At 39.2% G+C, this 13,713-nt stretch overlaps 1 protein-coding gene across 1 annotated transcript in view; it reads left to right on the top strand.

The window, feature by feature from the left end:
- The window catches only part of ADAM12 (ADAM metallopeptidase domain 12), a 182,910-nt gene extending 171,438 nt beyond the window's left edge, over window positions 1-11,472 (top strand). The window contains exons 18-23 of the mRNA XM_032695515.1: window positions 53-161; window positions 2,950-3,085; window positions 3,699-3,807; window positions 4,374-4,556; window positions 9,252-9,373; window positions 10,227-11,472. Of these exons, the coding sequence (XP_032551406.1) occupies window positions 53-161; window positions 2,950-3,085; window positions 3,699-3,807; window positions 4,374-4,556; window positions 9,252-9,373; window positions 10,227-10,287 (720 nt within the window). The 3' untranslated portion in view covers window positions 10,288-11,472. The remainder of the gene's footprint in view (window positions 1-52; window positions 162-2,949; window positions 3,086-3,698; window positions 3,808-4,373; window positions 4,557-9,251; window positions 9,374-10,226) is intronic.
- The last annotated feature ends 2,241 nt before the right edge of the window (window positions 11,473-13,713 follow it).

The following is a 13,713-nucleotide window of genomic DNA, read 5'->3' as shown; positions in this document are numbered from 1 at the left end:
CAGGTGTTAAGGGTAGTCCTTTTGATGTTCAACCATTTGTCTTGTTTTGCAGGTCTGCAACAACAAGAAGAACTGTCACTGCGAGGCCGACTGGGCCCCCCCGTTCTGTGACAGGCCAGGCTTTGGTGGCAGCGTGGACAGTGGACCCATCAGACAGGCAGGTCAGTGCTAATCCAGGTTTTACCTGTTGTTTCCATAATAAAGAATGGAAATACAAAGTGTCACCTTGTAAGCAACGAACTTGCAAGATCAGGAAATAAGTTGGTAAATCAAATGGCTTCGTCCAAATGCTTTGCCACCAGCCTGGGAATTTAGGAAGCAAAGCCAAGGCAGGCTGAGAGCATCAATTTTCTTGCATAACTAAAGGCAGAATAGTCCTGGAGGGTTCTTCTCTTTGCACTACTTTTTATTCTTTTCAAGATACATGGTCAAGTTTAGTAGCTGACTGCAGTAAGTAGGACGTGGTATTGATTGAAGCTGAGGATGAGGAGCTGACTCCCACACTTGAGCTGATCCTGTTGCCATGGTAGATGAACATTGCGGTACTCCTGGATTCACCTTGAGACATGCCAAGCTCTGGTGTTCTCCACTGAGTGTATCAAGATGGGAATCCCTTAGCTTTGTGCCTAATGAAGAGGGGGTATTGCAAAGACTACAAATGCAAAATTATTATTTTCTATAATTTGTATTTCAATTTCCCCTTGTTGGGCCTGCAGAACGTTGCTTATAGTATCTTACTTCTCTTTGGCCAACCTCAGAAAGAATTATTTCTACACATTGCTAAGTTTATGAGATTTGATAATCACATGCCAGTTTTTCCCCAGAGTGCTCTAACTTTGGTGATTTCCACAGGGATGTTTCTGATTTATGACTGACTACGTGACAGGACAAGCAATCTATTCACATATACATATATAAACTAAAACTTGATGGAAAATAAGGTCTGTTTTCATGTGAATAATACTATTCTAAACCAAAATGGATTCTCTTTTCTACATACCAGATGCTGCAGTGAGTTGTAATACTGGATTTATGACACCATGGTCATTTCCATGAGAAAGCTTCACATTATGATTTCACTATTGAAACATTCTTTTTTTTAAATGATAGCAAAGAAACCATGGTCAGGCACTGAATAAATGTCATTATTTGTGTTGAATGTTTCCTTTTAAGGTATTCTTTAAAGCATAATAGTCCTTTTTCAGCTTACCTGAAAACTAAGTCACTGGAGAAGAGAAATATATATCTTTGATACTTCTAATGTTTTATGCTTTGATAATTCTTGAATTTCGTGTTTTGGAAGCCAACACTTCAGTTTAACAGAAAATTGTTTTAACATTGGTTTAATACAGTGGTTTAGTTTCACCATTTTTCTCCAAAGACAGTGTTGTACTTAATAATACAGTGAATAAAAAAATGGAAATTTCCAGAGGAATTTTCTGCAGTTGGCACTTGGATTTTACCCAGCTGACTTGCAATAAACCAATGTGTTTGACACTGTATTTTTCTTACAAAGAAGCCTTAAATATTTAACAGTTAGGTAGAGAAGGGAATTAATTTAAATTACATGCTCTTAGCTTAGTGAAGTGTTTATTATTTGAGATTTATTATTTTTATTGTTAGATGATTGGATTTGATGACATTAGAGGTCTTTTCCATCCTTAAAGATTCTATAATTGTGCAGTGCTGTAAGGTCCCCATCAAGCCCCACATCTCAGTCAGTGCTGACCGTTCCCCAGCATCCCAGTGAGTTCAGGCCAGTGGATGGGAGCCAGCTGGCTGGGAATCAGCTGGGATAAGCCAGAGCCAGTGATGATAGGTTACCAGAGCAAAGATTAAAGAAGTTTCCCCTACTGTGGGAGTGTGCATTTTTCAGGTCAGCAGTCCTGAAGAATCACAACATCCTCTCCTCCAGGCAATGATCATATCAGATCAGAGCTGCCGCTCACCGCTCACCTCTTCCTAAAAGTAAGGCTTTCCTTCCAGCTGCAAGTCATCTAGGCAAGGTTCATCTCACTGTTGTGCCTCATTTAGGTCCCAGCAAGGTACTTAAAGCAGCTTAAAGCACTCTGCAAACTGGAGCAAGTCCAGCAGGCTGCAGCCCCTCACTAGGCAGAGCATCCCTCTGAGAGCCGAAGGCTTTCCTTCAGCTCCTCACTTGCCTCCACGTTTGATTCGACAGCATCTGGGCTGAGCCCCAGCTGTGCAGATTTCAGACTGTTTGCCTGGTGTTAAAGCACAATGAAACCCCTAAAATCTCTTTAATAAAGGAGCTGGATCGCTGCTTGTGTCTGAGGGAAGGAATACATGAAAGTCTGGATGTTACCAAACCCTAATCTCGGCATTTCTGATCCTCTTCCCTCCCTCTCAGCCTCTGTCCCCCTCCCACCCTGGCAGTAGGAAGAAAATTCCAGTTGGCATTGCATATTCACAATCATCTGGTGGGTGTCAGGACCTCTAACATAGGTGCAGAGAGAGAGAATATATGGAGGTATTCATGTTTAGATGAGAAGAGAAGAGAAGAGAAGAGAAGAGAAGAGAAGAGAAGAGAAGAGAAGAGAAGAGAAGAGAAGAGAAGAGAAGAGAAGAGAAGAGAAGAGAAGAGAAGAGAAGAGAAGAGAAGAGAAGAGAAGAGAAGAGAAGAGAAGAGAAGAGAAGAGAAGAGAAGAGAAGAGAAGAGAGAAATTGGAAGGGATCTACAAAGTCATATTTTAATCCATTTTTCCCCAATATTAAAGAAATAATTTTAAAACAGACCATAACTCAAGCATCAGACTAGAAGAAATGAGTTGATTAGTCCTCAATTTACAGTTTATTCACCCCACCTGCATTGTTGGAGTGAAAAAGAAAGCCAGGACAGGTCAGACAGGGCTGTCCTGCTCCACATCCACAACATATTTTGGTAAAGATGGATCTTGAAGGAAGTTTTTTCCGTGTGCTTTGTTGCAGATAATAAGAGTTTGACCATAGGAGTGTTGATAACCATCCTGTGCCTTATCTTTGCTGGATCAATCATGTACCTGAAAAGGAAGACTTTCATGAGATGGTTGTTTACAAGTAAGAAGACAACAATAGAGAAATTAAGGTATGATCATTTTCCCTAATTATACTTTAATAGATCTTTGTGAAAAGAACCAATAAACACAGCAGTGTGAATATGTTAGAGAGAGCCAGCCTTGACAAAAACATTCAGCAAGGATTAACAGCAACATTTTCCCCGGGTTAGTTTAATTTCATTGATAGCCAGTAAATAATGTAGGTATTGGTTTGAATGTATCCCTTTCCTTTTGGGATAAAAAATTCAGCAGTGATGGAAGTATTGCCTTTATTTTCATTGGCTTGAAATAGCTTCATTACATTGTGTGGCCTTTTATCTAAACTCATTGGAATGAGCTGAAACTTTTATATTTGAGGTCATTACTGTTTAAATGTTAGATTCATTAGAATAGTCTCGTGGGTGTTACAAAGCTGCATTTCCACAGATTGCAGAAGCTAATTTAACAGACTACTGGTTTCCAAAAAATCAATATTTATTTTTATTCTTGCAGGAGCACTAGACAATTTTTACTTTCCTTGTTTACTATAACAAGTCAGAAAGTCCTTGCAAAATCTCATTCTGAAAAGAAGCTACTGTTTAAAAAAATATAGGTGTTATAAAACAGAATGTTGGGTTCAACAAATAAATGTTTGCATTGCAGGTCTGTGAGTCCAGCAAGACCTTCCAGTTCATCTGAGCCTAATCACGTACATACCACAGCTATTAGTAAAAATCTCACCACGAAGCCACAAAATACAACCATACAAAAAGTGAGTCCCTAAATAGTTTTAAAAAAAGCCGAGAAGGGAAGGGGGGGGGGGCAGGAATATATATTCTGTATCTCATTTAAGTTATTTAATATAATAAAATTGTTACATGGACTTAATATCATGTAGAGCTAACAGTAATAAAATGGGAGAAGATGTAGGCTTCAAAATTCATTTATGGCTTCCAAGTTTAAGACCAGTGTCAAGTGCAGGCAAGGAACAGCTTTGTGTCCAGGATAGAGCCAGTTCTTACACTAGAACGTCTGGGTGGGGGAGAGTTAGTGGTTGAATAGGACTCTGGAAGCTGTTAATTGCTTCTCTGGTTGCAGAAATATTAAAGATGGATAAAAACAGGCTAGAAGAGAAAAGCTAGGGAATAACATTGATTTTAAAGTAGCAATAGGCCAGGCTGGATGGGGCTTGGAGCAACCTGGTCTGGTGGAAGGTGTCCCTGTCCGTGGCAGAGGGTGGAATGAGATGAGCTTTAAGGTCGCTTCCAACCTAAATGTTTCCATGATTCTGTGTCAACTCTTGAAGTTTATAACTTTTGTTTGGATGTTTTTCCACAGAGAGATGGCCCCAGACGGCCTCTGCCCTATCAGATCATCGACATCAGCAACCCTGTGAAGACACACGATTTGCCACAACTAAAAACACCACAGAGAGTCCTACCACCCCTTCCCCAGCTGCCAGGCCACCAAGCTGGGCCTGAAAGACCCTTGCCAGCCAACCCTTCACTGAGGTTCTCCCAGGTAAGCACTGTTTTTCTTCTATTTAGTATTTACTGTATGAGTATCTGCATGTAGTGAGGAGAAGGGAAGTGTTTACTCATCTTTCATGCTGCCCTTTTCCCACAGTATTTCCTTTATGCTTTGTAGGAGTTTAGAAATGAGGTGTAGATATGTTGCTTTGTGGCAGCTGGGGTTGTGAGCTTAAAATTTAGAATCCTTTATGCTTTGTAGGAGTTTAGAAATGAGGTGTAGATATGTTGCTTTGTGGCAGCTGGGATTGTGAGCTTAAAATTTAGAATCCTGAACTCTCTTTTCACCACTCCAAAGACACAACAATGCAAGCAATCTCCATATTACAGAGCAATGCAGGCTCATCTCCCCAGCTGCCCAACCAGAGGGGAAGCTGTACAGTTTGTTAGCAAGGTGCCAAATACAGTTGACAGAGTTTAGGAAGGCAGGTTTCAGATGTGATGTGCAAGAGCAAAAGGTGTACTAGCTTGATGTACTTCTGCTCTACCAAGGGGTGCATGAACTGCATTCTGTTTTCCCAGAGCACAGATCTGAAGAGCAGGCTGGTAATTACCCCCACTATTTCATGCAGGCACATCTTTCATTACAGTGTTTAAATAGAGAAGGGAAACCTTTTTTTTTTTTTTTTTTTAATTGAGTAAGATGCATCTGAGGGCGGTAGTCAGGGGACATGAAGTTGTCTGTGCAGTTGTCTACATTAAATAGCCCCTTTTCTTGTCACTGGCTGTTCTCTTTTGGTCACATTTGTAGCGTGACTGTTTCCTAGCAAAGGAACCAGGCACCCAGCAATTTCTGTTTTGTAGATATTGTGCTATTCTGGATATGGTACAAGGTTAAAATGAAGTGAATGTTGTTAACACCAGGCTATCTCCTGTGAGCTGCTCTGAGACACTTTCCCAGTGATTGATGGGAGGATTTGGCTGTGAGACTCAGTGCTGAAGTGATTTGAAAAGTGGTTGGAAAAATGACAGAGAAACAAACAGGGGTGAGACAGGTTGCCCAGAGAAGCTGTGGCTACCTCATCCCTGGAAGAGTTCAAGGTGTGGTTGGATGGGGCTTGGAGCAACCTGGGACAGTGGAAGGTGTCCCTGCCCATGGCAGGGAGTTGGAATCAGATGGGCTTTAAGATCCCTCCCAATCCAAACCACTCTGTGATTCTATGAGGCAGCACTGAGCTCCATGGCAGGCTGCTTACATATTGAGACAGCAAATAAAATGTATCTAGTTTTGATTTTCTCTAAATCTGGATATTTAATCACTCAGGTTAGACCAAGTTTTACAACTGTGGCCAGTTTATTAATTCCTTTCAAAGTATTTAAACTTTTCTTCTTTCTCTTGTCCATTCTGCTAGCCCTTTCCCTTTTCAGGGGAATGGGAAATACTGATTCTTTCTAAAATCAATTTTATAGGAAATCTGAAATAGTATTGGTTTCTCTTACTTGTCTTTAGCTCCAATGGTTCATGTTCTTACCTCTTTAACATTCTCCATAATTCACAGTGGTCAAAATCAAGATTTTAAGTGCAAGTGCTTTTCTGTTTCCTAAGCAGAATACAGATGGAGAAAAGGCTTTCCAAGAAAAGGTAACAATTTCTCATTGTGATGCTGCATCTGTCCCTGTCCTAGCATCACTGCACATCATAGCAGCCCAATGCTCCCCTACAACTCATGTTCTTAAGTGTTTTATGCTCAAAATCTCACACAAAGTGCAAGGGAGAATACCAGATCTCCAGGACTATCATTAGCAAAGACTGACAGATCTGAAACTGCCAGAAAGCTTTTAGGTTTGGCAGCCCAAATTAATTGTGACAGTTACTCCATCGAGAAGAATATCACAATTTTCAGCTCCTGCACGAAACAGAAGTAGGACAAACAGGGGATCAACTCAAAGCAATTTAGAGAACAAACAAGAATGGCCTCTTTCAAAATTATGTCCATAATCTCAACATTGTCAGAAACAGCTCCTTTTTATATCAGAGGGGACTCTAGGGGGAGAAAATCTTTTTTTCTGAGGTGAACGATTTTACTCCTTCAAATCCTGGAAGAAGTAAATTAGCTTAAGAATAGCTTTGGATAATACCTATAGATGTTAATTAATGTATTGCTTCAGCGCTCTCTTGGAAGCACATCCACCAGGTCATCAAGAGGAAGCACTTTAAAAATCATTGCTACATTCATAATGTCCTCCAGATGCTCAGTTCTGCAGGATGGTGCTGAAGAGGAGCATCCAACAACCCATTCACAGCTTCTATGGCTCCACAGCTGCCTCCTCCTGCTTCTCCCTTCTGAGAGGTGCATTTAAACATGAGCTGCTTCCTTGTGCCTCTGGGCTTGGAGAGCTGAGGCACCACATCCTCAGTAGACTCTGAGACAACTCTTTTCCCCTCTAATGGTTGAGACAGAACTTAACAAATTATTAAATTATTATTTTGATATAACATTTCCTTTCAGATGTAAGTAAAATAGTTAAAAGATGCCACAAAAACCCCCAAACAAACAAATCCCCAAAAATTCTTTAGCAAATGAGCTGTTGCCAAGTTTCATGTTTAACAAACTTTCGACTGATAAACAGCTTTTTCTTCTTTTAGATGCTCTTGCAAGGCAGATATACTTTATTGGCAGGCCAGATTCACAGACAATATAAATCAACATAGCACCACTGAAGGTGCAGGTTTATCCTAACCATGGGTTCAGTCCAGGCCTTGGATTTGATCTCTTCCTCTTGGTTTTGTTACTCTTAGCATTCAGTTGCTGCCTCTGATACTGTCATCATCTTCTTACCAAAATATATCTCATATTTTACAGCTCACCTCTAATTGCAGGAGGTACAGCTTTGTATTTCTACTTTTCCTCCAGTAAAGCTGAGCTGGGCTCATCTTCTGCTGCTTCTGCCACAGTCACCCCTGGGAATAAATAGCTCTCCTGTGGCACCTCAGCCTGGCTTTAGGCACTGAGGGCTTACATAAATTAAGTTCCCATCTAAACAGATTGAGGAATACTCCCCTTCTCACCCACTGCATGTCAGGCAAGAACATTCTTCCAGTTGCTTATTTAAAAATCAGTGAAAAGAAGAATAGAAATTTCATGCACCTGATGTCTTTGAAGGTGCTCAATATGAAAATTACCTTTTTCAGGGCAATATTTACCACTTCCCCAAAAACAGACGGAGTGCATGACATGCCAAGTTCTCGGTATAAGACTGGACAAAGAAATCCATCCCTAAACTCTTTATATTGAAGGGCTCAGGCTCTGTAGGGGGGGAAATGGGCTTGGAGAAAGGAGAGAGGTGGAGCAGGGAAACACAGCTATGGTCTTGAAAGGCTCCAGCAGGTTCCTACATATGTTAACATACAAAGCTGTATGAGTTTGGACTCTCCTGTGGCACACAAAGAATATAAAAGACCCTTCTGTACTCACTCAAGTACTAGTAACAGTTATGCAGAGAGTTAAAAAGAGGATGGACATTACACAAAATTTAAAATGTAGTTTGAAGGAAATTTGAAATTACTGTATATGAGATTTATTGAGCTCACTTATCTTCTTCCTTATGAAAATGCCTATTGATAGTCAACCTGCATTTCCTTCTAGAAACAGCAAACATTTGTCAAAAAAAGTAAGGAAAAAAAGGGATGCTCAAAACAAATAATGAAGAGTACTTTATTCATGAGCCATTGGTGCTCTGATCGCTTGTTTTGATTACATTTTGCAGGGGATCTTTAACTAAGTTCTGCCTATTTCCTTTTGGTTAATTTTACTAATGATAATTATGGCAAACTAAAAATAAAGAATAAAATTCCTTGGAAAAAGCGCAGCTATGCAGCTCAAATAGTAGAAAGATCTGAAGCGAGTTTGGGGATATGTTGGAGAGTTTTTGTGTGCCCTGAGTGAGCCACTTAATCTGTCCCAGCTCTTCATAATGAAGACCACAAATAGACATGTTACCATGTTTGCAGGGCTTCAAGGACCACCCAGAAGAGTCATCTGACAGCAGATGACTTCTGTTCTTTATTAATGAAGCCTTTAATTCCACAGAATGAAAGCACAGCAGCATCTCTAAAAAAAAAAATTCCACAGATGCTACCAATCCAAACCAGAATGGAGTAGTTTGTTTTTCTGGTCATCTGAATTTTCATTTTAAAGTGATTTCTAATATTTCCATCTTTCTATATAACTACTTTTACAAAGTTATATATTTAATTTTTGTTGTTTTCTTTTACCACCAATTAATCATTGACCCTAGGAGAGAGGCACCCTGTATTTCTAGAGTAAAGAATCAAAAGAAACAAAATCATTAAAATATATTAATAAACATTTGTTTTAAAACATAAGTGCCCACTTATTAAAAATAAGTCATGGTTTACTCATTTAAAGATATATAGTCACAGCTGCCTCAAAACAATCTTCAATTGAGGTTCATTTGGATAGTGGAGGTGAGGCACCGTAAGGGTGGTGAGGCCCTGGCCCAGGTTGCCCAGAGAAGCTGTGGCTGCCCCATCCCTGGAAGTGTCCAAGACCAGGTTGGACGGGGCTTGGAGCAACCTGGGATAGTGGAAGGTGCCCTTGATGATGATCTTTAAGGTCTCTTCCAACCCAAACCAGTCTGTTACTCTATGAGTTTGTCTCAGTTGTTGCTGTGTTAAGGGTGTTCTGTCACTTCTGAGAACTAACATGACCTTGTTTTATAACAGGACCTCCCCAAGCCCAGCCCTCCTCGGAAGCCTCTCCCAGCAGACCCTCTGACCAGAGCACGCAGCTCCTGCACAGCCGTGCCTGGACACACAAAGGCTCTGCCTCAAGTCACTCCTGCAAGGTCAGTCCTCCTCATGAATACCTTGATTCACAGCACTTCATTCAAAGACACGTCTAAAATGTCTTGAGTAATTATTGCTCAGAGCCACACAGCAACCATTTTCTGTTTGCTTATACAGAAGCATGTTCTTCCCACTGGGAGTGTGGCAGCACAGTTGCTCTGACCTCCATAAATATGAGAATTTAAACCACCTGTGGGGGTTTAACTGTAAGCACCCAACTGTATGTTAACAAAAACTCACCAATAAATACAATAACTCCCCAAAAAAAGTCCTCTTCAGACCCTTGAGAGAATTGGACTGAGAACTGAACGCTGCTAAGATCAACCACCAACAGAAGCAATTTCCTGTTCACACATTTCCAATCTCTATCATCTGAAAATAGTATCAAAAATGTTCAGAAAGCACACATATTGTACTCTTCCAAAATGTAAGTATGTTAAAAAAAAAATAAATCAGGAAGTAGAATAACTATAAGCATAGTCAATGGTGTTTTCTTCCCCAACGTTCTTCACTTTCATTTGAATAAAGTGAGCTCCAAGGAAGATAAAAGAGGTGTTTAAAGCTACAGGAATTCTACTTAATTAGAAACATTAAAAATAGAATCAATACAGTTTCCTAATATTTCTAGCAAAAAGACTGCAAGAAGGGACTTTGATTCCAAACTCCTGGCTGTCCATTCTAGTAAGATATTCTGAAAGTAATAACATTTTAAGCTGACTACTACAACTTTTGGAAACTAACTGGTATTCTTCAACATTAAGTAGCATTTTTGAACAGGTATAAAATTTATGAGCACCTAAAGAAATAAAGAGTTTAAGTGACATAATTTGCTATTTTCTTTCTTTCCAACAGACCCGCTCCCAGACATCCACCACAGGTATCCAGGTCCAGCAGCTCTGTGGATGTGAAGTGACTGGAAAACCTGACACCTTTGTTTTAAAAAGTGAAGACAGACGTTTGCACTATCTTTCAACTCCAGCTGGAGTTCATTTCTATGACAATACTTAGAATTTTTAATGTTTAAAACAGCATTATTTTTAAGAATTCTGAGCTACTGCCTTTGGTGCTGTGCTGTGCTATGGTGCTCTGTATACTTGCTCAGGTACTTGTAAATTATTAATTTATGTTGAATATTTATTACAGTGCAGTGCACTGTAATAGATATTTTTACCATAGCTGAGTTTTCCTAAGAAGGAAGCCTTTTTTTTTTTGTAACATTTCACTGAACTTGAATAATTCTGCTCTATTGGTCCTATGTAGGTTTTTTAGTTTTGGTCTATTCTTTGAGGAGTGTTGATACCCACAGATAAATCAAACGTGTAACTGACTCAATCTCAGTGGTTCAGAACAAACTTTGGAATAAATATGTCAGGGTACAAAGGAAAAATCTGTCCTGGAACACAGTGAAATGCCTGATATCTGCACAAAGAGGTGTAACATGTACTTAGCCAAAGGATCACTCTGTACTGTAATTTCATGTTACTGTTTGAAATCGTGAAGAAATCTGTGCTGAAAGAGAATGTATTCACAAGTTCTCTCACTGAAAAAGTACTGTATATCAGAAAACTGTATTTTTTTTAACCTCATTTCCCTCAAACACCACATGGTTAGTACATATTAATGCAGATATCAGGCCTCCCACTGTCATCTCCTTTCTGATGCTTTGCTAGTTGAATTCAGCCATCTCTGTTGCATCACTGTCCTGATCAGACTGATAGCACATTACAGGTATGAGGGGAAGCCAAGCATTACAAAGAATTACATTTTAAGACTCAACTATTATACTTATTTCTTTTGCCTCACCGCTCTGCTTATCAACTGTATTTTGCATATTTACTACTGTTTTGTATTTAACTTCTACAGTGTTGCTCTGGGTTTCTTAATTCTTGAATCAAAATGTGTATTTTGGTTATCCTAAGACATGGAAGAAAATAATTCATCTCTATTTTGTTGGCAGCATTACAGCTGATCTCTTCTGTACCTTCTCAGTAGCACTGCTGAACACAGTTGTTTCACCTATGTTGGAACAACAACAATTTTCAAATATCAATTGAAACAGAGGGAGAAGGAACTATTACCTTATATATGTTGGTTTCCTCATTGCTTGTAGTTTTTGTTTCTTTAAGCAAAAATAAAAGCATTGACAGAAACTTGTATCTCCACTCAGTAAGTGTAATTGTATTTCATTTTCCCCAGTTATTCCCCACTGCAGCAACAAAACCCTCATGTTTATTGATAAACTAAACAAACCAAAATAAACCCCATCTTAGTTTGTTGCTGAATAACAAAGGAAGTGCTTCACGAAAGTATTTCAATTCTTAAAGCAACTCTTAATAGCAACAACGAGGATTTATGCATAGAGAATCTCCAGGACAGGAGGATGCAAACATCCCAGGATCAGCAATGCAGGCTAAACCAAAAGGATGCTTTTTATGTACTTTTTTTGGATTTAAAACACTAATATCTTCTTTATATCTAAAGTGGGGGAGTGAGGGGATGTCTCCATTTGAAGCAGCCACATGACCTCAGTTTGCCCAGTTGAATACTCCCATTTTTAGAAGGACGAGTCACGGTGCTGTATCAGACAACTTTTGCTACCTGCTGAAAACCATAATATGAAACTGTGAGGAGTGAAAGAAGGTGGTGAAATTAAAACTAAAAGTTTGTATTATCAGCATCGGAAGTTCTAACACCTGAATTTGATGGCAGCCACTTAGGTAAGACTTAGCACATGCATAAACTTCAACATCACTCACCTGGGCAATCTTACAAGTTTAGAAAATAAAAATATCCATGCAAGGCACCCTGTCTTTGTCATGCAAGCAACCATGTCATCAACACCGAGTCATGTATCAAATTTATTAACACTTGTCTAAAACAAGCAGCTGAAACTCAGGCATCCAATGAAGAGGAATTTCATCTTCCAGTTAAAAGCACATGACTATAAGAATGTATTATCTACCAGAGTTCTTATCTAATCTTAGACATGGCTAAAACTAAAGATTTCTAGTGCTTGGAAAAAAAAAAAATCCTAATTCCTTATATGAAACGAGGGTAGCAAAATTCAAACATCCTGTAAAAATGATAATTACTTGACACCAACAAAAAGTACTTACTGGCCTACTGCAGGCTGATTTATTTCCTGGTAAAACAGACATGCAGATGCAATGTATGGAACAGCCAGATAACCTGGAATCCTTCCAGTTAGCACCATATGCATATATATTTATACATATTAGGATGAAAAACACTACCAGCAGAAAAGGATGTGCAGCTTGGGGTGGGGGGGACAATGAAGGATACGCGACACAGGTTGGCTGACACCAAACAAACCATCAAGTGCCTCTTCTGGTTTGGAGAGCAGTATGAGCAGGTGATGGGTTCTGTACCAAATTTTTGTCTTTATGATTAGACATGCAGATGTCATGTAAAATTCCACTGATGAATGGTTTTACATTCTTAAGGGCAGTTTAAGCAAACAAATTAGGGTGGGATACACCAGGATGTGAAATTCTACCTGTGCTACTCATTGTGTGGACTTGTAGTATCTGTGTCAGCACAGGCTTTCAGTCCTGTCATAAAAAATTCCTCTACCTCCATGCTCAGCAAACTTCTAAAATCACTTTTAATAATTAAGATAAATCAACCTTTAAACCCTCAGTATTTTATAGTGCTCAATTTATCCTCGTGGGAGAGACATTTTATGCTAATTCTTCCTTTCTGTTTTCTTCCACACACATATTCCAGCCTCCTGCCTTGGGAACTGCTACAACCAAGCTCCTTTTCCAGAGGCAAGGCAGGAACAGAGTGTGCTCTCCCTAAAGCACTGCTGCCATTATGTTCATCAATAGAACAGGAAGTACAAAACACCAAAGAAAAGGAATAAATAAGCAGCAAACAAAAAGAAAATTGCATATTTACCATCTTTCTCCTCATCAAATCGCTTGGGTTTAGTATTCCTAGATTGTTTTTAAAAGCTAACAATTATCAGAGTAGCAAGATTTATTTTTTTTTTAATTTCGTGGAATATTTTAAAAGCCTTTTCAAAAGCTCAGAGAAGAAAGAGATACAGAGCTTTTTCCCTTCATTTCCATTCTGATTTTTCTGATCATTTGAGTACACAATATTCTCTTGTATTAACTTCCAATCAAATAACAGCCTTTTTTAAATTAACTATAAATTACCATGTAGCAGCAAGCAAGTTCATTTTTTATCTGTCTTCCAAGCATTCCACAAAATATAATTTTCTAAACTCAGCAATGCTAAAACTCACCATGCACAGAGACCATCCTTCCATGTAACAATACCACATGTTGCCAAAACTTAAAGATGCCCAATA

Source organism: Chiroxiphia lanceolata, chromosome 8, assembly GCF_009829145.1.
Source record: "Chiroxiphia lanceolata isolate bChiLan1 chromosome 8, bChiLan1.pri, whole genome shotgun sequence".
NCBI lineage: Eukaryota > Metazoa > Chordata > Aves > Passeriformes > Pipridae > Chiroxiphia > Chiroxiphia lanceolata.
The sequence above is the reverse complement of the archived record's forward strand: the minus strand, read 5'-3'. Positions and strand labels throughout refer to the sequence as shown.